Here is a 25,943-nt window from a genome sequence, read left to right as displayed (position 1 = left end):
AGAGGGAAACCCGAAGTGAGATATGCTTGGGGAAGGGAGCCTCCTTGCTTGTTCGTGTTGAATTACTTATTTAGACGGGTCCGAGCCCGACAGAGGGAGACCCAAAGTGAGACAAGCTTGGGGAAAGGAGCCCCTTACTTCTTTGTGTTGATCTTTATTTTTTGTGAGTTCTGAGCTCGGCAGAGGGGGACCTTTGTGAACTGTTTTGGATGTAATCTTGTTTTGAAGTCAAAGAAAAGAGACTTAAACGTGGAAGATCAGGCGGGCCTCGATCCACGTGGTGAACTGTTTATTTTTATAGAAGCTGCGCCAGAGTGTGTCATCCTGCCTACAGGGACAGCCTTATTCTGGGAGGTTTAATATGAGGAGGAGAGCTTGTTCAACCACACTTACTTATTTGAACATTGATTTTCCTTTCGCATACATTTTTCCTTTTTACACTTTTATACAAAGAATAGGGCAGGCATTAGGTTTTGTTAACATAGGTCATTTTGATTTGACAGACTCCACTAGGACTACGGTATTAATTATTTGATGGTCGAGACTACTCCCATCTTCATTATAAGGCAGAATTGGAGTTTCTCCAACAGTAAACATTTCAATAAAGGTTTTACAAATTGTACGCATTGTGTCAGTGTCATACTTGTGATACCATGCCTCCCCTACCGCAAGCAATGTCTCTTTATCTCCTGAACATCAACTTTCTTATAGGGCCACTTTTCAACCACTCTTGTCTTTTTGTTAAGCCACAAACCAAGTACTTTCAATGCAACCTCTATTGGCTTTGACAATGTTAGTTCATGACTAGTTGCTGTTCCTTTCACACCATAGTCATTCATTTACAAGCTCTACCTTTAAAGATGTTATACTAGCCTCTTTTCCTCTGCTAACAACAGTTATTCTCAAAGAAACCTTTACTTTAGCTTCATTTTGCTGAGGGCAATGCTTGTCCAACTCTTGGCTTATTGTAATGCTTGTTTTCTTTGGGTCACAATATTGAGGTTTAATACCCGGTTTCACAGGATACACTGTTATTGTGACTTTACTCAGGCTTGGTCTTCGTGTTAAAATCACTTTTAGGCACACGCAACCCTTATTAATTTTGTTAAAGCTGTTTTTTAATCATTTATAATGTTCAAAACCTCCTTCCACAGCGTATTCGTCTATACACGAGTGCTACAATTGTTGCACTCCATTGTCTGACACGCTCCGGTCAGCTTCAGTCAATTTCACTCCCTCGCAAGTGAAAGAAACTGGTTCCAATTGCCTGCCTGACAATGCCTGAAGGCTTGAGAATGCGCAGAAACACTCACCGGCCTCTTGGGCCACTGACACAGGCTGCTGGACTTCTACTACAGTGGTGTTCTCGGCTCGGCATACTTCCCTCAGCAAGCTGCCTTCGGTCCCACCCCAGAGGCATGGAGTTCAGCTCACCATGACCCCCTGGAGCATGCCAGCCTCCAGGCATGGTGTGCTGGATGCTTCTTGCTGTGAAATCTCTAAAATAAGGTTCACATGGGGTAAAGCTTTCAAATCTTAAGCTTCCCGCTGCGCAACCTCTGCAATCCAGGCTTTGGGGGAAAAGGACCAACTCAGGACTACTAACTGGAATAATCCTTGTGTCCTTTCTTTCCTCCCACCTCTGTGGATTCTGCCAGCAACGTGCTTTCCTCTGCCACTTTCTCCTTCCCCAGCTACTTCTGCTGCTGCTACAACTGCTACTGCCCCTCCAGCCACAACCACAACTAATGGCCTACACAAGAAGAAGCTTTTTAAGCCTCTCAGCCTCCCTCGGGAATGGTATACTCTGTGCAGAATGTTGTATTGCATGAGCCTCATCCTGGATGATACATTCCCCTCTCTTGAAGCCACTCGCGCTTCTATCCATTTTTCCTCCTCCTGGGTTCTTGGGTCTCTTTCCCATCTCCCTTTCAGGTGTGACATGGGGGGGGGTTATTTATGACTTGATATAGTGTTGTTATCCCTTTCCCTCTATTTTCTCTGTGAATAGATTAATCTCCGGGTGAGGAGGGGGTGTTTGGGGAAGTCCAATTCCCCTCCAAATTGAGCTTCTACAGCGTGTTTTAGTCTCATGTATTTGAAGAATTCTTCCGGGCCCAGTCCATATTTTTCCTGCATTGTTGGAATGGATTAATCTCTATTATCCACTATATCTCCCAGTCTGCATATTTCCTTTTCCACCCAATGTGGCTGCCTACCTAGCTTTTATATCTAATATTGGGATTTTCCCACAGTGGGGACTGTCAGGTAGCTTTCCCCTTCCATCCCATTGCGTGTGTGACTTCCTTCCTGATCTGCACCAATCTCGATCCTGCTGGGGGGAGAGTACCCTTCGCCCTGGCTTCCGTACAGTATCTGTAAGGTGGTTCAGCCTTCCATTCGCGACAGTTTCAGTCTTCTGTGAGCTAGATTTCCCCAACAAATACCCACTCCTTTGCTACCAGCAGATGGGCCGCCCAGTAGTATTTCCATATATCCGGCAGTCCTACCCCTCCTTCATATACCGCTTTTGAGAGCCTCCGCAGTGCTATTCATGGATTCTTGTCACCCCATAATAATCCTCTAATTATAGCTTCGATCCTTGTGAACTGTATCTCGGGTGTTTTCACCGAAGTGTTCTGCAAGATATATAGCAGTCTGGGCAGTGCCATCATATTTAATAAATTGACCCTTCCGAGCAGTGTTATAGGTAGGTTAGACCAATGTTCAGCGTCTTCTTGTAGTCTGCGATTTATTGGTTCTAGATTATTTTTAAGAAACACATGTTCTTCCTTTTGCACGGTTATACCCAGCTACTTAAATCCCCCTTGCTCCACCCCGAGGGGTCATTCCTCAGGGACTGCATCTTTTCCCTGCTGTACTGGTATTATGACTGATTTCTCCCAGTTAACTCTCCAGACTGGAGTAAATTCCGAACTCCCGTATGGTATCCATTACCCTTGGGCCCGTTCTTCTGGGATCCCTCAGATATATCAGAAGATCGTCTGCATATAGAGAGATTTTATCTTCCCAGTTCCTGGGCCATCAGAACCCTTGAATTGTAGGATCCGCTCTAATGCACTCAGCTAGTGGTTCGATCGCTATGAAGGATAGCAGCAGCGACAGTGGACATCCTTGTCTCATGCCCCTCTGGAGCGGGAAGATACGGGATATGTGCCCATTCACTCTAACTTTCGCGAGTGGTTGTGCATTTAGTAGTTGGGGCCCAGGCCTATTGCACCAAACCAAAGGCCTTCTCTAGTGCCATTATTGCCTGGGGACCCTCCAATGAGTCAGATAATACTAAAGTGTAATGTGCCCTTCTCAGGTTCATCCTTTTGCTCTTCCTGGAACAAAACCACATTGACCCGAGTTCATTAGCTTGCTTATTACCCCTACTAGCCATGTTGCTAGTATCTTGGCTAGGACCTTTGCCTCTCCATTCAACAAAGATATGGGACGGTACGAGGCACATTTATCGGTGGGTTTACCTTTTTTGTGTATTATCACTATTGTAGCCGTTCTCACGTCAGAGTGTGCCTTGTGCACAGCTTTCCATGAACATGTCCCACATTGGCTTGACCACCTTGTCTCTGATTTATTTCCAAAATTCATTCGGGATTCCATTTGGTCCTGGGGTTTCCCCGAATTTAAGCTCTTAATTACCTCTTGTACTTCCTCCATCGTTATATCAATATCCATTACTGGTTGCGTTTGTTCAGCTACCTGTGGCAGGTTTACCCCATCTAAGTATCTCCCAATTTCAATCTCTGTAGGATCTCTGTAGGCCCTGGGACCGCACTGTATAGCCCCTGGTAAAAAATGTGCGAAGTTGTCTACTATTTCTTCCCCTTCCGTGTAGATTGTTCCCTCCTCATTCCCGATGCCCTTAACCCATCTGGACTCCTCCTCCCGTTTCTCCAACCATGCAAGCATCCTTTCACCTTTGGACCCGAGTTCATACACTCTGGCTTTCATGGCCCAGCATGCCTTTTTTGCCTCATCTGTCACCACTTCTTTGTATTGCCCAGCAACTTTTAGCATCTCTATTTTAGATTCTATTGCTTGTTCGTCTACGTGCCTCTTTTCTGTCCTAGCCACCTCTTCTTCTTCTAGTGTCTCCAGCTTTTCCTTTCTTTCTACTACTACTACTGTGTTATACTTCCCAAAGTGTGCAGCCACTCTTCACTGTGCCCTCATTCAATTCAAAGTATTTCCCTGTACAGTCTTTCATCTCCTCCCGTATTGTCTCAATCCCTAGGTGGTATGTGTTTAGTCCACACTCCCCTTTCCCCTGCAGTCCCTCCCCTCTTATCGTAATATACAGCGGGGCATAATCCGATATCCCTCTTGTCAGGTATTCCGCTTCCAATACCCTTCCGGTGGTGGTACATTGTACCAAAAAGTAGTCTAAGTGAGACATTGAGTCGTGTGCTCAGCAATAGTACAAGAACTGTCTTTTACCGGAGTGTAACCCTCTCCAGACATCCCGTAATCCTGTTGCCTCCACAAAGGTCGCCAGTTTGGTGCGCGTCTCCCGCCCGGGAGTTCCCCCATCTGAGGACATCTATTCGTCCGTGAAGGACGTCAGTAAAGTCACCTCTCACTATGGTTACATTTGCACCATGTGTTGCCAATATCGCCTGTATCTTGTTAAGTAAGTCCGGTTGTAATGGTGGAGGTGCGTACACATTCAGTATGGTAATTGCTTCCCCCCATAATTCCCCCGGTCACTACCAGATATCGTCCTCCCCTTCTCTCTCCACTTGACCCAACTGGAATGGAATGCTATGATGTCACGCGCAGGTCTGTGGCCACGCAGCGACCTCGGAAATCACCCAAGAACGGACAACAATCCTGCGGCAAGATTCGGTCTGGCAGCCCTTTCATGTGGAGTAAATGGAGGTTGCCATGGAGATTGACAACAAAGACATTCCTCCCGAGTCACGTGAGGAACCAGCGTACGCTACGACGGCCTGTCCACGTTCTGTCTCCGCCCTCCCAGGAAGTTAAATAGTCATCCCTTCCTGTGCTCCAGTGCTTCTAATTGAAGTTGTGCCATTCCGTTCCTCCGACGAACTACTTTTCGTCCTTGCTTGAGACTTACTTGTGGATATCCGGCTTTTGACTCCTGCTTCGTTTTTGGACCTGACCTTGCCTCTCGATTCTGCTAAAGTTTTGCCTTTCTGCTATATGACCTCGGACTGCCTTGACCTGCTATATCTCTCCGATTCCATTACGACGCTTACCGGTGTGGAACTCCTCTCCTACTCCAGCCCGCTTCCCTCCAAACTCTGCTTCCCGTACCTTGCGGCATACTGCAGTAGGGCAGCATCGCCTTTTGACACCTTCAGCGCTTCACTGTCCTTATGCAACTTTAACTCTTCATGCTGCGGTAAGCTATCTGAGTTATTTCTGGGAACAAATTGTATTTCTGCTCTCTATCACCCGGCTCCCTCATACCAGTGCTCCCGAACTACCTGTACCATAACGCCTTGCAACTGCCAGCAACTTTGGATTACCTTTCTTCATGCTATTGTTTAACATCCGTATAGTGAACTTTCTCCAGTAACGAACCGCTCAACCCTTGGAAATTCTAGTGCACATTGAACGCTCTGCTGATCAGTGCACCATCTTGTCACCAGTGCGTCCCTCGTGCCGCCCGGGGTAGTATCCTACACTAACCTTCCCGTTTGTTATTTTCTCCCGTCGTTGTTACCTTTTGGTTCGGCTTTGACCTACATTTTGGGGGTAAGAATTGAACCCTGACTGGGAGTGGGGTGGTATTAGGGGTTCTTCTGTCTATCCAGTACTCATTACCCATGGTTTCTTTAGGTTTGCGAATCCTGTCCTTAGCAAGACAATAACAAGGTACTTGTTCCGCTCTCTAGTGAGATTGCATGTGTTTATTGGTGTTCGGGCCATTAACGCTTGTTATTTCTTTTTCAGCATTGGTGTAAGCGGTGCGTGTGTTCCCCGCTCTTTTGTGAGATCAACTCCTCTGTCTGTCTTTTAATCACTTGCAACACGGGATGCGGACCGGCGCGCATCTTTGAGATTTCTCCACAGCGACGGCTTCATTCCACACGCTGCTTGAAGACGGGATCTCCAGCTACACTTTGATTTCTTCTTTGGAACGATCCACTAACCTGCAAGTACAAGGCTTGACTGATTGACGCACACACCGGATCCTGACATGAATCACAACATGTCTGTAGCCTCCCAGCTTTGATACATCGGGTCTCTAACTCATCCTCTGCTCGACTGGTTCCGGGACCCCATGGAGGCACCAGCATTTTGGAACCACGGTTCCATACAGTACCTGTGCTAATTTGGCACGGGCCCTCTCCTTGGTCACCCTGACCATTGGAGCTTTTTTCTACTTTCCCCCTCTTCTCTGTTCAGAGCGACATCCGCAGGTCCAGATGAAGGTAGCCTTCACTGCCCGCCGAAACGTCTTATTGGATACGTAATTGCTATACGGCCCATTTTTCAAATCAGCAGGAATATAACCACCGACGTTGACCTAGGATTGGTCTCTTTATAAACTCCCACCAGTTGACCCTCCAAGTCATCAGGAGGACCTGACCTCTGGCATTAGTTTGGAACCACACATGCCCTGGGCTCCAAACCCGAGGACCTGACAATCGGTCCTTTGGCCGAGGCCACCAATACATCAGACTCTGGTGGGGGTCGCATTTGGTTGCTTTGCCCTATCACACAAAATCAGGATGTGTTGGGACTTTGCTTTTTGTTGTTTTATTTTCCTCATTTTGTTTTTTCAACTCATCATATAGACTGTGGATTTAATCACACATTGTGTGGATGGTTTTTTGTTTGAAAATGTTTATTTCTTGTCAAATACCAGAATGTATGTTCCATAGTATTTGATGTAATTCACTGTGCATTTTAATGATTATGGTTTCGACTTTTGAAAGTACCATTTTTTTTGTAAATGCTCCTTTGGGAGATCATGTTTATTTGTTAAACAATAACTGTATAATTAAAAATAGCCACTAAGCTATCACAGCAGTTTTCTCTACATATTTTCTTTTGCTCCAAGGTAGTAACACTTGATGCTCCGGGGTAGCCTGAGATATCAAAGTAATTAGATATCCAGAGCATTTGGGTTCAACATTTATTGCTTTATAGGCGTACTAGTTTTCAGCCTTTGTTTGTAGAGCACCACACGAAAAAACAGTGTGTGTAAAAAGAGCAATATTTTTGATGGGATATGGTCAGTTCCTTGTTTGTATAACAGCAGTTTTGATGCCCTTAACCTGACCTTCCCAATACTTAGGGTTTTCCCTCCAGTTTACTTGTCTTTTAATAACAGCAGAGGGGTGTGTCGTAAAAAAGAGTTTCCCTCAAGTTGAAGAGGCTTGTATTCTGGGAGGTCGTTTTCGAATCCAGCTTGTTGTGGATCCCGGCCTTGTGGCTTTGTCTACCTCCGAGACGACATTGCCCCTAGCAGTATAGGTGCAGTGAGTAACATACGACTGATGTGGACTGCCACCCCGCTGGAGCCTCTGTAGTATCCCGCATGTTCCACCAACGTGTATTGACCCCTGCCCAGAAACCTACACTCTGAGCCATCAAGTGCGTTTCCTGCAATAGTACTATGCAGGCTTTCTGCCTCATCAAATACTTTGTCACCAGCCCCTCTCTACATCTCATAATTTCGGCATTTCACAACCCTACATTCTCCTTGCATCGTTCCGTGTAGTGTCATTTGCCTCTGCGTTGTCCATTCCCAGGTGCCAGATCCCTTGCCTTGTTGTTAAGTCAAGATGTATACCGAACTGCATTTGTGCATGTCTAACTACCCATATTCTCTCGCTCCCTGCCCCTTCACCTCTCGAACAAACCCAACAACACCACCCTCCCCCACCCTATATTTCCCCCCAACTTATCTGTTGACCCCAAAACAACTATTGCTCGTCCGAACCCTTGATAGGGGTCTCGGGATTTGCAAGGGGGGCTATGCCTGCTGGCCGCTCTACCCGAAATCTTGATTTTTACCCACTTGAGTCTGTTGCCTATTCACTGTTGTTGCTCTCATTCTCCCCCTCCCCACTCCACCCACCTCCTGGGCCCACATCAATGTCAATTATTTGCAGTCTATCTTGCATATCTGCTGTTAACTGACTTCCAACTGCTTTTCCCTTCTCATCGTGGGGGCCATTTCTGTTCCTGCATTTTTGTTTTGCCCCTTCTGCTTTATGCATTGCAGTGGGCCGATTGTTTCTGTCCAGTCCCATGCATCGGTAGGGCGCGTGACGAACCTAACTCCCTGAGGTCTGCAGACTTTTAGTGTTGCTGGATAAATTGTGGCATACTTCATTTCTTTTTCCCCTAGCTTCCTGTGCACCGCGTCAAAGGATTGCTGTGCATTTTGTACCGCTTTGGTGAAGTCGGGGTATATTGCAATTCTTGCCCCATTATACTCCAGAGTTCCCTTCTTTCTTGCTGCTTGTAAGATTACATCTCGATCGCGGTAATTTAACAGCTTGGCAATGATTTGTCTTGGAGGGACACCTCGCAGTGGCTCCTTACTTCGTACTACGTGCCCTTTCAACTGAGAAACATTTAGACAGCCCATGTGGGCCCATCTTTCTTCCATCTGCTGCGTCCTTTTCTACATTTTTATCATGTCTCAAGGGGGTTATTACATCTTCGACAGACGATATACGCTCTTCCGCTTCTCCTACTCGCGCTGACACTTATGCAGGTACTATCTCCGGAGACTGACATCCAGACCTACTGCATCTATCCTTTGCTCCAGCTTTGTCTTTGCCTCGTGTACGGCTCTCAAGATTTCCTGGGTAGCCTGAGATTCTGTGTTTCCCGTGTCCTCCATTGTCGACTATGGTCTTGTCTCCGGTGCTTGTTGTGTTTTGGGCCCTCCTGTCCTATATGCATCAATCTTAAACTGATGGTTTGGTTTCTTGCCCCTCTACTTATCCATTTTCATAATTGGGTGTAGCGTGGGTATCACACTTTTGCCCTCTGTATAGTCTTCCAGACAATTCCCTCTGCACTCTGTCCTGCCCCGCTCCCTCTATCTCCTTTGTTGCCGTGCCTCCTTGTAATAGCTCCTTTTACCAGCCCCTCTTCTGCAGGGCTTCCCCTGCCCCGTTTCACTGTTGACCTGGGGAGGAGGCTTTTTTAAAATCCTGATGTGTCCCTTGCCCCAATTCCGTTCGGCCATAGGGCTCTGGTTAGCCGATTGTCTGGAGGCGACTCCCAGCGCCTGACGATGGGTTGTAGTAGCTACTTGTGTTCCTTGCTGGTTGGCGCTGGGTACTGTGAGAAACCAGAGGGTGTCTCACCCGCTAGTCCCCACGGATCTCTCTCTCAGGTGGCCAGGGCACGGCCATCCCCTTTGGATCCAGACCCTGGGGGTGGGCCAGTGCGGGAGGATCATCTGGGTCAGGGGTACTTGGGGAGTGGGAGTGGGACACCTGATGGCGAGATGCAGTATCCCTTTCCCTCTAACACCTTTAACCCCTCCTACCAGGTAGGATACCGGGGAACTTTAACTCCCTCCCCTTCCCTACACGAACACTGCTACACCGACCGCCCACTCTGGGAGAAAACAGACTAATAACTGAGCAATGTACCTGACCTGTCTGACTACCATGGTCAGGCAGAGTCAGGCAATTACCTTTGACAATACACACCTGACTTCAATTGAACTTCCCCACACGGATAAAAGGCAGAGTACGAGAGCACAAGCACAATTTGAGCGAGGCAAAGCACACGAAGGCGTGGTTCTTCCCAGGCAGCAGGTGAGCCGATGGAGAGAGACGGCAGACCGAGAAAGGAGAACAAGGAAGGAGATACCCTTGACCTTTTTGACGAGTGATCGTTATACTCGTAGGAACTTGAAAGCAGCATGTGTAAGGCCAACAAGGGAAACCGAAGAATCCTGCATTGTATGCCTGAGATTTCCGAGGCCCTCCTGCATGAATGACCGAGTCTGGGAGGAGCAGCAGCCACTGTGTTATCGTCCTTGGCTCCGAGAACAAAGCCGCATACAGAGAAATCAACACAGCCGGTGAGTTGAAGAAAACTGCACGAGACCGGTCTGTGTTGAAACGAAGGTTGCAAGCAGTAACATTATTACATGAAAAAGCGAACGTGGAAGCGTTTGATGAAAGACGCAGGTAAAGGCCAGACGGCTGATGAATTGTTTGAAAATTTAACATGAACGAAGATAAAAAATAGCAGAGTGGTTTGGCACTGCGTGTGTGCCCAATTGAAGGTCTCTGACTGATGTATCCCACAAAAAGTGGCAAAAGGAAGTGTAATATGTCAATCGGAGGATAGCTCAGGGGTCAGCGTGCTCGCCTTGGAAGCAAGACGACGCGGAGCACCACAGGTTCGATCCCCGGGTCCGCGCTTAGAAACCTCTGGGTATTAAGCGCGTTATAAATAACCTATCATATCATATCATAATGTGAAAACAAAGAATAGAAATCGAATAAGAATGAATCAAAGTGGTACTGCAAGGATATAAGTAAAATCCATTGCACAGTGGAAAGTCTTCGATTAGAAATAAATGCATCAAGGTCTGAGCCCGGCTGAGTGAGACCTATTGTGAATTTATCGAACTGTGAAAAAGGGGAAAGCGAGAGTGCATGGTCCGAGCCCGATCGAGAGAGACCTATTGTGAATTGGTGTATCAAAGGGGTCGGAGCCCGGCTGAGAGAGACCCAGGGTAAACAATGCACCCGAGACTTTTGGCCACATTACACGGTAGGCGGTAAGGGTTTACCGGTACCGGTAAGGGCACCGGTACCGGTAAACCCTTACCGCCTTACTACGAGTTCCCTTTGTGGGACCTGACCTTAACGGCTGGTTAAATTAGGGTGCCGCAAAGGGACCTTGGTGCTAATTACGGTACTGCAATTTGCGGTACCGTAATTAGCACCTTCCCCATTGCCATTGAGCCCTGTGGGGGCAAAAATGGGAATGGGGAAGTGCCTTGGTGAATGGGGAATTACCGCCCCCGCTCACCTTGGAGTAGGGCGGTAATTCCGCCATCCACCAAGGCGGACACGGTAAAATACCGGCGGCAACCATGGCGCTAATAGCGCCATGGTTACCGCCTACCGTGTAATGAGGCCCTTTGTAAGCGTGAGACTCCTGAAGAGAAAGTAACTTTGACGTTGTATTTTGTATCCAAGCCATTTTACGAATGAGAGACTTTATTGGGAAAGAGACTTTGTCGCAGAAGGCCCTGGTTTATATCCTGAACTGCATCCTTGTGCTGGAGAAGCCAGAATCTTTGCTAAACTCGAGTGTGCCACCTTGCCCCATGCTGAAAACGTGGGGAAGGGAAGCTAATTGACCGGCTGTCCTGACATATTTTTTATTGAACACTCTTTCTTTTGCATTCATCATTTTCCCACACCATTTGTATTTAGAAGAAGGGATTGGCAATAGGTTTATTAGCATAGGCCCTTTTTATTTTGAAAAGACTCCACTAGGACTGTGTTATTTTTACTTTGATGGTTGTAGCCTGGTCCCATCCTTAAATACAGGGTTAGATAGGCGTTCATCCAACCCAAGTTCAATAAACACCCTTGAACTGTGATCACTTGTGTCTGTCTTCACTGTTTGAGATCATGCCTTCCTTACAGTACCCAAGCCCAATGGGTGGTTGTTATTAGTAGACCCGACCCCTCGTTGGTGCTAGTGTCTGGCTGCTAGTGTAGTGTGTCAGCTAGCGGTAGGTGGCAATACATAGCTGGCTGTGGTTGTCGATGTGTTCCAGAGATACTGCAGTCTCTGGTTTTATAGTTCCACTGCCAGGCGGGGATAGATGTGTTAGGAAGTCACAGACACCCACAGGAGTCGGACTCTGGGAGGGCGCGCTCCGGTTTGCTTCTGCAGGTAAACTTTCTGTTGTCACCGAGTCTCACGCCCTCAAAGCACTGTGAATGGAACTAAGCTTCAGGATTCAGGCCTCTGTGATTCCAGGAGGGGTAGCCGGGGGTGGGGGAACTCTATCTCCCACCTCCACACAGAGGACTGTGGTGATATTCCAGCTCCAGCCCCGGTTCCAGGCCCCTGTGCCCCTCTCTCTGCATCCCAACCTACCAGTCCATTACTTTCATCCTGAGCTCCTCCTCCCAGCCATTCCGGAGCTCACTCCGTTCCCTCCTCCACAGGTCCTCCAGACTTCACCCATGTGTACCACAAGGATTCACCTCCTCATCGATTTTGTTCCGAGGTTTAGCACTGCCGTTTTTGGTGCAAATACCTTTCGGGCCCTCAATCACGGGGCGGGCAGCATTTCTTTGCTGCTACTCCACCCCCCCCGACCCCCCGATGGGCAAAGATTTATAAGCTAATGGTCAGCAGACTGACAGCAACGTTCTAGTTCATATATTGTTCCTCTAGAAATGGCCGTCAAGTTCATGCAAGGACTGGTTGAGAGTACCGGTCTAGTCATTCCACTATTATGGATTTATGGATCAGAATAGGTGTTAGAGGGGCACAAATACCAGAACCTCTCTCTGTCTGGTTTAGAACATTGTTATTACCAATATGTGTACCCCTACAGCTTTTTTCATTTGCACGCATCCAGTTTCGCCATGGTCGATAGTATGTAATCTCCCTCAGAGACAGCTGATTAGTTGGTCCAGCAGCCGAAAGAGATTGCTGGTCTAGCAGTGGGAATTCATCCTTGACGACAATTGGTTCTATAGGGACATAAAATACCGGGTTTATTCAAACGAGAAAACTCTTGGGAGGTGGAAATACTGGAGAATTCATGACTGACTGTGCTGTGATTATGGTAAATTAGTAACTAGTTCAGTATTGTGGGTTTCTTGGCAATACGTGTCAATTTTAAGTAAATTAGATCAACAATAGGGGTAGTAACAGGAATACCTTTATCAACAGGCATGAAGTGAGGTTCAAACTGAATTTCTATAACACAGAAGGTTTGATGGTCCTCTAACACTGAATTACTTACCCTAGTGCTGGGAATTCTAGACATGCTCTCTTTCTAAATTAAATCCAACAAGAAAAAGAATAGTTCTTTTTACAAAATGTTTGATTTAAAAAATATGTTGAATGTTGTTCAGATTGAAGAACTAATGCATTTCTAATGCTTCAGATCTTTGTGCAACGATGAGAGTCAAGATAAAGACGTGACACTAAGGTATTTTCAAATTTTTAACTTTAAGATAAGAAGCGCCTTTCCTGAGTTATCAGCATCATTCGACCGTATGATATATTCTTCATATATTAATTATATGTTACAAAATTAATGGTACGCCCTGTCATTTGCACACAGGGGATTTACCATTATGGGACAATGATGAAGAGGAGACTAAGGTAGTAATCTCACCAGGAAAGGTCATTATAATCTCCTCAGAGATGCATACCACATTGAAAGTAAATAACAGTAATTTGAGATAATAACTCTCCCCCTTTTTAAAAATACTTTTGTTATCTGCAGATTTCTACAAAAAGGGTGTATGTGTTAACCCAGAATGTGAGGATAGAAGATGCAGAAATGTTAAAATTGTAAAAAGAAAAATCAGCCTGTTCATTAGAACGCTCTGTTGAATCATTTGTGTGTTTACATAGCGTAGGAAATGATATATACTCCCGCTGAATGTTCTGCAACAATGAGTCGTGAACTGAAACATGTTGAGGATTCTAAGAAACAAAGTTTCCAGGATATGGGCCCATTCTTGTGGATAAGCCTTAAACATTGCGTTGGATAGTCCATCTGGACCCGTTGCTTGCGAGTTAGTAGCTTTAGCTATAATCTCCAAGATATCATCCAAGTCAAAGGAAAGTATCCACTCATGGTTTGTCACCCTTTCCTTGAACATTGTTGTTACCAAAATCAAGGGCGAATAGTGCAGCAAAATGGGCTACCCAGGTTTCCTCGGCTATGGGGTTGACCTGTAAAGTTTAACAGAAACCAAATCTCTGCACTGTTTTTGCTGGAAATAGCTGCAAACATGTGCTCAGCATCTCTTTGGGCTAAAATGCTCCTAGAGCCTCGCCTCCAATTCCTACATTTTTGCTTAGGTAATTTCACTTTCATAATTCTCTCTTCAAGGGGAAAAGTTATCAACCATCTCAGTTCTGCTCTATAGGAAAACATTTTTAGTTTGAACTATGAGATCAAACACATGCTTGTGTGAAAACAACCCTGTTTAAGGCCTACTGGGATAGTTGCTCGTTTTGTTCTCCTTCTCCCTGATCCCCCTCCGCCCCACCTCTTGTTAAATTCCGGCACTACCAAAATTGTCATCAGGCCTGGTAAGGTAGCCGCTTCTCTGTCTCATTCTCCTTCCCACCCCACCCTCCTTATCATTGCCAACATCTCTTGCACTATCTGAAATGTCGCCATGATAGTTAATTTCACATTCTTAATGTATCAAGGACTTATAAGAATGTCGCTGTATTCTCCCTTGTTCCCTCGCTGCCTTGAAGCGCTTTGAAACACATTGTGTATAAGCGCTATATAAACAATCAATTCAATACAATACTCTCGGGGGATGTCTCACATCTCAGCCATCCAGCACTGTTCCATGGACTCTCGAAAGGCACCCTCGTGCCTCTCTGCCCTGAGCCTCTCTACACATATATGAAGGCATTACTCTCACCTCAAGCTCGGATGCTTTCCTGCTTTCTTCCTCTCCCCACTCCTGCATCTCCTTCAGCTCTTTTTTCAGATGCTCCATGTGGCTGTAAAGTTTATCCTAAAAGAATAAAACCAGTTTGTTAGTCAAAAGATATCCTGCAAATACATAATCTACACAGAACAAGGCAGAAGGGTCCCAGGACAGCCTCGCTGGTCACCTATGCTTGTATATAGTCCATAAAGAATATGTTCTTAAGATCACTTACAGTCTACAATATATGCTCCCTCAGACTCCCAGCTGCTCCCATAGGCTAATGGACAGTCTATAATATATGCTCCCTCAGACTCCCAGCTGCTCCCATAGGCAAATGGACAGTCTATAATATATGCTCCCTCAGACTCCCAGCTGCTCCCATAGGCTAACAGACAGTCTAGAGTGTATGCTCCTTCAGACTCCTAGGTGCTCCTATAGGCTAAGGGACAGTCTATAAAGAATGCTCCCTCAGAATTGTTGCTGCTCCCATAGGTTAATGGACAGTCTATAAAGAATGCTCCCTCAGACTCCCAGCTGCTCCCATAGGCAAATGGACAGTCTATAATATATGCTCCCTCAGACTCCCAGCTGCTCCCATAGGCTAATGGACAGTCTATAATATATGCTCCCTCAGACTCCCAGCTGCTCCCATAGGCTAATGGACAGTCTATGTTCCCTCAGACTCCCAGGTACTCCCATAGTCTAATGGACAGTCTATAATGCATGCTCCCTCAGACTCCCAGCTGCTCCCATAGGCTAACAGACAGTCTAGAGTGTATGCTCCCTCAGACTCCTAGGTGCTCCCATAGGCTAATGGACAGTCTATAATATATGCTCCCTCAGACTCCCAGCTGCTCCCATGGGCTAATGGACAGTCTATAATATATGCTCCCTCAGACTCCCAGCTGCTCCCATAGGCTAATGGACAGTCTATAAAGAATGCTCCTTCAGACTCCTAGGTGCTTCCACAGGCTAACAGACAGTCTAGAGTGTATGCTCCTTCAGACTCCTAGGTGCTCCTATAGGCTAAGGGACAGTCTATAAAGAATGCTCACTCAGAATTGTTGCTGCTCCCATAGGATAATGGACAGTCTATAAAGAATGCTCCCTCAGACTCCCAGCTGCTCCCATAGACAAATGGACAGTCTATAATATATGCTCCCTCAGACTCCCAGCTGCTCCCATAGGCTAATGGACAGTCTATAATATATGCTCCCTCAGACTCCCAGCTGCTCCCATAGGCTAATGGACAGTCTATGTTCCCTCAGACTCCCAGGTACTCCCATAGTCTAATGGACAGTCTATAATGCATGCTCCCTCAGACTCCCAGCTGCTCCCATAGGCTAACAGACAGTCTAGAGTGTATGCTCCCTCAGACTCCTAGGTGCTCCCATAGGCTAATGGCAGTCTATAATATATGCTCCCTCAGACTCCCAGCTGCTCCCATAGGCTAATGGACAGTCTATAATATATGCTCCCTCAGACTCCCAGCTGCTCCCATAGTCTAATGGACAGTCTATAATGCATGCTCCCTCAGACTCCCAGCTGCTCCCATAGGCTAACAGACAGTCTAGAGTGTATGCTCCATCAGACTCCTAGGTGCTCCCATAGGCTAATGGACAGTCTATAAAGAATGCTCCTTCAGACTCCTAGGTGCTTCCACAGGCTAACAGACAGTCTAGAGTGTATGCTCCTTCAGACTCCTAGGTGCTCCTATAGGCTAAGGGACAGTCTATAAAGAATGCTCCCTCAGAATTGTTGCTGCTCCCATAGGATAATGGACAGTCTATAAAGAATGCTCCCTCAGACTCCCAGCTGCTCCCATAGGCAAATGGGCAGTCTATAATATATGCTCCCTCAGACTCCCAGCTGCTCCCATAGGCTAATGGACAGTCTATAATATATGCTCCCTCAGACTCCCAGCTGCTCCCATAGGCTAATGGACAGTCTATGTTCCCTCAGACTCCCAGGTACTCCCATAGTCTAATGGACAGTCTATAATGCATGCTCCCTCAGACTCCCAGCTGCTCCCATAGGCTAACAGACAGTCTAGAGTGTATGCTCCCTCAGACTCCTAGGTGCTCCCATAGGCTAATGGACAGTCTATAATATATGCTCCCTCAGACTCCCAGCTGCTCCCATAGGCTAATGGACAGTCTATAATATATGCTCCCTCAGACTCCCAGCTGCTCCCATAGGCTAATGGACAGTCTATAAAGAATGCTCCTTCAGACTCCTAGGTGCTTCCACAGGCTAACAGACAGTCTAGAGTGTATGCTCCTTCAGACTCCTAGGTGCTCCTATAGACTAAGGGACAGTCTATAAAGAATGCTCCCTCAGAATTGTTGCTGCTCCCATAGGATAATGGACAGTCTATAAAGAATGCTCCCTCAGACTCCGACCTGCTGCCATAGGCTAATGGACAATCTATAAAGAATGCTCCCTCAGACTCCTAGCTGCTCCCATAGGCTAATGTACAGTCTATAAGGAATGCTCCCTCAGACTCCTAGGTACTCCCATAGGCTAATGTACAGTCTATAAAGAATGCTCCCTCAAACTCCCAGCTGCTCCCATAGGCTAATGTACAGACTATAAAGAATGCTCCCACAGACTCCTAGCTTCTCCCATAGGCTAATGTACACCTCCCTCAGGCTCCCAACTGCTCCCATAGGATAATAAACAGTCTATAAAGAATGCTCCCGCAGACTCCGACCTGCTGCCATAGGCTAATGGACAGTCTATAAAGAATGCTCCCTCAGACTCCTAGCTGCTCCCATAGGCTAATGTACAGTCTATAGAGAATGCTCCCTCAAACTCCCAGCTGCTCCCATAGGCTAATGTACCATCTCTAGAGAATGCTCCCTCAGACTCCTAGGTACTCCCATAGGCTAATGTACAGTCTATAGAGAATACTCCCCCAGTCTTCTAGCTGCTCCCCCATGGGCTAATGTACAGTCTATAGCGAATGCTCCCTCAGACTCCCAGCTGCTCCCATAGGCTAATGTACCGTCTATAGAGAATGCTCCCTCAGACTCCTAGGTAGTCCCATAGGCTAATGTACAGTCTAGAGAGAATACTCCCCCAGTCTTCTAGCTGCTCCCCCATGGGCTAATGTACAGTCTATAGCGAATGCTCCCTCAGACTCCCAGCTGCTCCCATAGGCTAATGTACAGTCTATAGAGAATGCTCCCTCAGACTCCCAGCTGCTCCCGTAGGCTAATGTACCGTCTATAGAGAATGCTCCCTCAGAGTCCTAGGTACTCCCATAGGCTAATGTACAGTCTATAGAGAATGCTCCCTTAGACTCCTAGCTGCTCCCATAGGCTAATGTACAGTCTATAGAGAATGCTCCCTCAGTCTTCTAGCTGCCCCCATAGGCTAATGTACATTCTATAGAGAACACTCCCTTAGACTCCCATCTGCTCCCATAGGATAATGTACAGTCTATAGAGAATGCTCCCTCAGTCTTCTAGCTGCTCCCATAGGCTAATGTACAGTCTATAGAGAATGCTCCCTCAGTCTTCTAGCTGCCCCCATAGGCTAATGTACATTCTATAGAGAACACTCCCTTAGACTCCCAGCTGCCCCATAGGATAATGTACAGTCTATAGAGAATGCTCTCTCAGTCTTCTAGCTGCTCGCATAGGCTAATGTACAGTCTAGAGTGTATGCTCCCTCAGACTCCTAGGTACTCCCATAGGCTAATGTACATTCTATAGAGAATGCTCCCTCAGTCTTCTAGCTGCTCCCATAGGCTAATGTACATTTTATAGAGAATGCTCCCTCAGTCTTCTAGCTGCTCCCATAGACTGGTTTACAATCCATAGCTTATCCATCTTGGAAGACACTCTGTTCATAGAGGTCCTAAGGTCATCAATGCTCATATCCTTTCTCCTCAGCAGACCCTCCTGCGGTGGCAGACTTATGGTCCCTAGACTTGCACCCTCAGCAGGAGCACCCACAGGGAGGCTTGGGATACCCACACATGGCACACGCACACGAGGTCATGTGTGAGGTCACATGCTGGGCACATGCCACGTTACTTGCATTGAGTAAAGGTTAAGCAGAAACCTTAACATTAACTATGATTTACTGTGAAAAGGCAACCCGGGGGGAGGAGAGGCTTTAACATGCATTATCGGCCCACACCCTGGTTATAGGCCAGAAGTGAAGCCACGGGCGTTGCATCTGGTACTGACACTAATGTACAGTAGACTCCCAGCACCACCTCCTTGCTAAGAACACATTTCACAGTGATTTACACTTAAATGGCCTGTCACTGTGAGATGTAAACAAAAAGAACCAAGCAATGGCAAAGCCAGTACCATTGGCTTTGTAATTGACGAGGATATGTTTTATAGTCAACCCCCAATAGCCCAAAAAAGGCTTATCCTCCGTCCTATGAGAGTTGAGCCGAACATGTCTATTCTTCCCCCGGCGTCGAGTAGCACCAGCCTCGCATGTGATGGGGCTGCGCCCCAGGGCTCCAACCATTGCCCATCTGCAGAGAGCTCGCCATTGGGTGAAGTGGGGGTGCAGTTGTGTAGCACCAACCTTGCTTGTGATGGGACTGTGCCCCAGGGCTGGGTCCAACCATTGCCCATCTGCAGAGAGCTTGCCATGTGGGGGGCTGCAGTTGAGCAGTGAAAAAGAGGACTGGAGTCAGAAGAGGGGCTGCAGTCAAAAGAAGTGAGATTTTAGGGGTTCATTGGGGAACAACCTCCATTTATGTATTTCCTTAAAGGAAGAGCCTCATTGGAAGCCAGGCCACCGCTTTGCAAGTTTATGGGTTTAGGACCCACACCAACAATCTGCTGCTCTGACATGGAGTTAATATTGACATGTAAAGCTGCAGCAACTGTCCATGCAGAATTACTGCATGTCCTGTGGGATTCCATAATGGGGCATAGCAGCAGCTGTGCAGTGCATTACTGACCAAGACATGCCACACACACACCCTGTCCTCTGTGGCAGCCTCCACACAGTATGAGATGCAAGGTCCCAAACATGCCAGACACACCATTGTACTGTTGGGCATCCTGGAACTCAGTAGGAGATTTAGGTTCCCAAGACATGCCACATACACCCTCTGTACTCTGTGGCAGCCTTTACTCATTCCGGTCCTAGCCTCGAAACTATGGAACTCACTACCTAATCCTCTCAGAGCTGAACCTACCTTCCCGGCCTTCAAGCGCAAAGTCAAAAACCTGGCTGTGTGCCCAAGACCTGCCTTGACCGTGCGCCCATGAGCTACAACTTTACTGTTAACAGCCCTCTGTTATATCCTTTACTGTAATCTGTACATATACTGTATTTCTTTTATAACTTGTATATCTTTCTATAATGTGTATCTTCTCTCCTGATGCAATGCCTATATATTGCATTTCTCCTATATAATTTGTATATTTCGTATATTTTCTCCTAAAGCAATGACTGTACATACTTCAGTGTTCTGTTTTTAGGCTTGTAACTAAGTGACGCGCCCGGATGCCCTGGGGCCTGGTGCGCTATATAAATAAAATAAATACTAAATACTAAATGAGATATGTGCGCCCAAGACTTGCCACTTACACCCCATGTACTCTTGGGCAGCCCCCACTCACCATGAGTTTAGGATCCCAAGACATGCAACATTCATCACGTGTACTCTTGGGCAGTCTCCACCCAGCACCTGATTCTGAAACCAAGGCATATCATGTACATAGGTTCTATCCATGGCATGTGTACTCTCTGGGGGCGAGGGCATCGTGGGATATGTGGTTCCTGTCTGGTCACATATGCATCTTATACATTTGGTCAGCCTTATTCTGTGGCAACCCTTTGGTCCCAAGCTTGCCATATGAACATCGTGTGCTCTTGAGTATCTTACTATAGACCACACTGTGACCTTTGTGAGCTCAGACCCTTCACATAATATGCATTGTGTGCCCTTAGTCAGCCTCCTATACGGCGTGCACCCTAAGGTCCCAGACCCGTCTAATGCACACTGTGGTACTTTGGACAGACTCTTTGATTCCTGCTCTTTAACATACTCTACTTGTGCTCCTGGGCACCCTTCTGAGGGTGCCTTTTGCCACCAGTCAAGTCACACACAGTGTGCTCTTGGGCCCTTCTTTATAGGACACACTGTGTGAGCTCTATGCTGCAGAGATACCTGCCACACACTCAGGTGTGTGATGCTCTTCATTGTACAGCTGCACGTGCTGGACCTCCACCTTTAGGGGTACACTGTGGCTATAATGAGTGCCATCATATCCACAACGTTACCCATCTTCCCCGGGAGACTGCCCCCCACGAGTCTCCTTGACCTACATACAGCACACATACTGTGTAATCCTGGACACTATTGTCTGGAATGGGAAGCATTATGCACCGCCTCCTTTCGCCCCAGAGCCATAGTGCAAAAGAGCTATAGTGCAAACTAAGCATTCCTGCACAGCCTCAGAAATGAAGAGCAGTGTGTGAGAACCCACCCATGTCCCAGACCTACAGCACACATACCATGTACTCCTGGGCAGCCACTGAAATGGGGAGGACTGAGTAAGAACCCATCCCCCTCCATGTCCCTACAGTACACATACCTTGTACTCCTGGACAGCCTCAGAAATGAAGAGTCTATGAGAACCCCCCCATGTCCCAGACCTACAGCACACACACCTTGTACTCCTGGGCAGCTGCTGGCATGGAGAGGACTGTGTAACCCCCACCCCCATGTCCCTATAGCACACATACCTTGTACTCTTGGGCAGCCTCTGAAATGGGGAGGACTGAGTAAGAACCCACCCCCTCCATGTCCCTACAGTACACATACCTTGTACTCCTGGACAGCCTCAGAAATGAAGAGTCTGTGAGAACCCCCCATGTCCCAGACCTACAGCACACACACCTTGTACTCCTGGGCAGCTGCTGGCATGGAGAGGACTGTGTAACCCCCACCCCCATGTCCCTATAGCACACATACCTTTTACTCCTGGGCAGCCTCAGAAATGAAGAGCACTGTGTTAGCACACACCCCTTGTCCCTTTAGCAACCTTACCTTGTACTCCTGGGCAGCCTCTGGAATGGGGAGCACTGTGTGAGCTCTGTGACCCTTCGATTCCCGGCAGATCACACAGATGGGTCTCTGGTCATCCTCGCAGAAGAGTTTCTTCGTGTTCTCTGCACAGATTCTCCTCTTGGGGGGTGTTGCTGGGGGCATGGAGCTGTTTGGCTATTTCCACCATGGTCCCCAGCTGCCTGTAAGGTCGGAGGGTTTTGTTCTGTGAGGTTTCCCTGCACTGAGGGCAGGGGAAGTTTGCCCCCAGTGCCTCCCAGCACTGAGTGATGCAGGACAGGCAGAAGGCATGTCCACACTCCACAGACACCGGCTCTGTGAAGTATTCCAGGCATATGGAGCAGGTGGCCTCCTCCTTCAGGCTCTGGAGCGGGGCGGCTGCGGCCATGTTCAGCTATAACAAAAAAAGTGAAGTTAAGTTTCGTTTCTCATCAGAGACCCTGAAGGGGGCCTGTCAGTCCTTCTCCTTCCTTACACACCCTGGAGGAGCGTGAGGTATTTACTGGCTGTGGGACATGCCTATCAAGCTCGGTGGGCGTGTCCTCAGTAGAGCAGGCACTGGTGTGGACTTGGAAAAAGAGTCCTTGGAAAATACTTTAGAAGAACCGCCCTCCCCTATTACCGCGAGTAGGCAATAACCCCTGCAGCCGTCCATTTGCCTTTACTGCCAATTATTCTTTGCGCATGCACCCCAATGCATTACTCCTTATCCCCACAAATTGGCATGACACAGAATTTCAAATGGCAAACTTGGCCGCAGTTTTATTTCCATGACAACAGAATTATTTGTACACATTTGTGAACTTCATTCTGTACGTGTGGCGCTTGCTTGCCGGATTTCCTTTGCTTCCCCCTATACTTGGTATAGTAGGCCCCCAACTCCCCCGACCCATTGTACCTGTTCCTATCCTGCCCGTGCAGGTGTCCGTGGGTGGGGAGAGCGCCGTTTGTTTTGGGGGAAGCTGAGCCTTATTTGTCCCTACCAGACGCCCCCGCCGTTTAGGCCCCCAAGAGGCGCTGGTCCGGAAGAGCGAAGACCCATTCCGTTTCCTTCTGGCTCGTCCGGAGTCTATCATTTGTGCTTGGTTGCCCAAACACCGCCAACTTGTCATATCCTGGCCTGGGTGTCCTGCGACAGCAACGCCCAGGTCTCCTGCTCCTTGCTTGTATTTCGTGGGTGGGTGGGTGGGTGGAAAACGAAATTCCTTCCACTTGCGAGGCGGCGACCGGGTCCCAGTGCAGGAGCGAGATGCCTGGCACCCCGGTCCCGCCTGCTTTTATCCAGGTGGCCCCGCCCCTTTTCCTTTGTTCAGCCCTTCGCGGGCTTTTGGGCCATTAGGCCTTTTGGCGCCGTTCCGCCCCTCGCCTTTTGACCCCAAGGGGAGGGTCCCAGGTCCTGGCGGCATGACCCCGCAGGGGTTACCCTGCTGCCTCCTCCATCTTGGGCTGATTTTTCCGTCGTCAGCTCCATAACCCCTGCAGCCGTCCATTTGCCTTTACTGCCAATTATTCTTTGCGCATGCACCCCAATGCATTACTCCTTATCCCCACAAATTGGCATGACACAGAATTTCAAATGGCAAACTTGGCCGCAGTTTTATTTCCATGACAACAGAATTATTTGTACACATTTGTGAACTTCATTCTGTACGTGTGGCGCTTGCTTGCCGGATTTCCTTTGCTTCCCCCTATACTTGGTATAGTAGGCCCCCAACTCCCCCGACCCATTGTACCTGTTCCTATCCTGCCCGTGCAGGTGTCCGTGGGTGGGGAGAGCGCCGTTTGTTTTGGGGGAAGCTGAGCCTTATTTGTCCCTACCAGACGCCCCCGCCGTTTAGGCCCCCAAGAGGCGCTGGTCCGGAAGAGCGAAGACCCATTCCGTTTCCTTCTGGCTCGTCCGGAGTCTATCATTTGTGCTTGGTTGCCCAAACACCGCCACGCCACTGAGTGGGTTCTCGCCCACTGTGGCTCCCCTCCTTCCTGTCTCCTTCTCCCAATTCCAGTAATTTGGTAGAAATGTCCCAGAAAACGAGCTCCGTTCCCTTCGTGGACAAGTGTACTCCGTCCGTTAGGAAGTACTCAGGTGTTTTCCCATCAATCAAGCGATGCCTGATCTGATGGAAACCCCTGCCCCTGCAGAATTTTGCAACGGCCCCGTTCAGCTTCCTCCTTGACTTCTCACCTGCTGCATGGCTCTCTGCCCCCCTCCATCGCGCCCGGGGAATACCTCCCGACCATCCAATTTCAGTTTCGCCCAACTGTGCTGCGATTTCCTGCAATGAGCTCGTAATGTCCCTCAGCCGGACACCCCTCCTCAGGCTGGTCAGGTCGTTCCCTCCCAAGTGTATTACCAACACCTCTGGCTTCTGCCGCCTACTCAGCAATTTCCATAGTTGCCACTCTAGCTGAGCCCACTTCATCCCTGGCACCCCGTGCCACTCACTCTTGAACTTGCCGGCCGTCAGCGCCTCCTTCTGCTGAGTCCAGCTCGCCTTAGCCTTTGAGATGTACGTTTCCTCCTTCCTTGTGCTGCTGTGAAATGATAAAAGGAGGGAACGGCATGGTTAACTTATATTTTTGCGAGCCTGATATATCGTTTGTAACATCCTGAAGACCATCTCCCCAGTTTCTTGATGTCTTCCGGCCATGCCTGCTCGGGGACACTTCTGCCCCCACCACCTTTCCATCTTGCTCCACCTTAACCAGGGTGGGCCTGCTCTGGGACACTTCTGCCCCTGCCACCTTTCCACCTTGCTCCACCTTAACCAGGGCGGGCCTGCTCCGGGACACTTCTGCCCCTAGCACCTTTCCATCTAGCTCCACCTTAACCAGGGTGGGCCTGATCCGGGACACTCCTGCCCCTGCCACCTTTCCATCTCGCTCCGCCTTAACCAGGGCGGGCCTGCTCTGGGACACTTCTGCCCCTGCCACCTTTCTCCACCTTAGCCAGGGCTGGCCTGCTCCGGGACACTTCCCTGCCCCTGCCACCTTTCCAACTTGCTCCTCATACTGCACCTGCAATAGGTTCCTCACCAATTTTATTCAGCAACAGCTCCCAACCAATTTAACCTTGCTCTGCCTGCCCTTGCAGGAGTTACCCTGTTGGGAGAGCACCATTCCTGGCGAGTGAGGTTGAGCTGAATTCCTTTGCTTGATTTTCCAAAACCACTTTGCCTCCATTGCCCCTTCTCTCACTCTTATCCCTTCCTTTCCTTTAAAGGAAGGCTCTCCTTTTCCGTATTCCTTATCGTGTTGGCCCAATTCCCCTGACCCCTACTCCTTAACGGGTTGCTTGAGCTTTGTTCTTGATATAGTCAACCGGTACTTTAAAATGGGAGGTTCCCCATTCCATTGTCATGTCCGGCCCATTTCCCCCTTCTTAATCATCTGCGGATGGGACCTTTCCCTTCCTTCAGGCAGCCAAAGCTCTCCCGCCATAGATCCAGCAGCCTGCCTCCCCGCAGCTGATACTAGGCTGATGGGGTGCTGTTCCCGACCCCCACCATCTGACTTGTCCTTGCTTCCCGTCAGCCACCCTTGGCCCACCTTCTGGCATCTCAGTAGCTTCTTATTACAAACCGCTCCGCTATCTACCCGATGAACCACGAACATTGTTACTTGTTTTTCGATCCCAGAGGGGTGAAGGCTGTGCTGGCCTTGCTGCCCAGGTCAACTAAAACCCCACTCCCAATGTTTAATGATGTACCCCACTGTATGCCTGATGGTAGTGGTAATACCCTCCTCACAACTTCGAAAACCCGGCTGCCCCCTGGGCCAGCCGCCAATGCAACAAGAACGACGTTTGTCAGTGTTTTAATCTCCTACTCGCGCACACTCTCCAGTACGCAGAGTCATTTCAAGACTCAAAACAGAACTGGCCTTCCTGACAGTTAACTCGTAGCCAGAGTACGGCGTGCCTCCTTTCCTTACACTACTGTACTCAGCGTGGGCCATGGGTTCTACCCCACATGTAACCTCCACCATCTACTTTGCTCGATGGGGCGCGTACCTGATACTGCCCTTAGACTCCGCTATTAAACCCTGCTGCCCGCTTCAGACCCTGTCCCGAAGCCTGCGACCCCTTGCGGTATCGAGCCCTCACGCAGGTTATTACTATTGCGGCCTTGCCGCCGATCAATTAATTTCGTAGTCTATTCAACCGTGGCATTGCCGCTGTAAGCGATCACTGGCAGTTGCGTCCCCCTTGCATTACACCTCTACGCGTACAGCTGTAA

At 48.3% G+C, this 25,943-nt stretch overlaps 1 protein-coding gene across 1 annotated transcript in view; it reads right to left on the bottom strand.

Moving 5' to 3' along the window:
- Positions 1–22,126, bottom strand: part of LOC138520547 (E3 ubiquitin-protein ligase TRIM39-like) — a 127,801-nt gene extending 105,675 nt beyond the window's left edge. The window contains exons 1-3 of the mRNA XM_069632890.1: positions 21,792–22,126; positions 19,209–19,284; positions 14,643–14,738 (exon numbers count right to left, since the gene is read on the bottom strand). Coding sequence (XP_069488991.1) covers positions 14,643–14,738; positions 19,209–19,284; positions 21,792–22,096 — 477 coding nt within the window. The 5' untranslated portion in view covers positions 22,097–22,126. The remainder of the gene's footprint in view (positions 1–14,642; positions 14,739–19,208; positions 19,285–21,791) is intronic.
- Between the last annotated feature and the right edge of the window lie 3,817 nt (positions 22,127–25,943).

Source organism: Ambystoma mexicanum, chromosome 13, assembly GCF_040938575.1.
Source record: "Ambystoma mexicanum isolate Mex_15411 chromosome 13, UKY_AmexF1_1, whole genome shotgun sequence".
Lineage (NCBI taxonomy): Eukaryota > Metazoa > Chordata > Amphibia > Caudata > Ambystomatidae > Ambystoma > Ambystoma mexicanum.
Note: the sequence above shows the minus strand (reverse complement) of the source record. Positions and strands in the feature narration are given on the sequence as shown.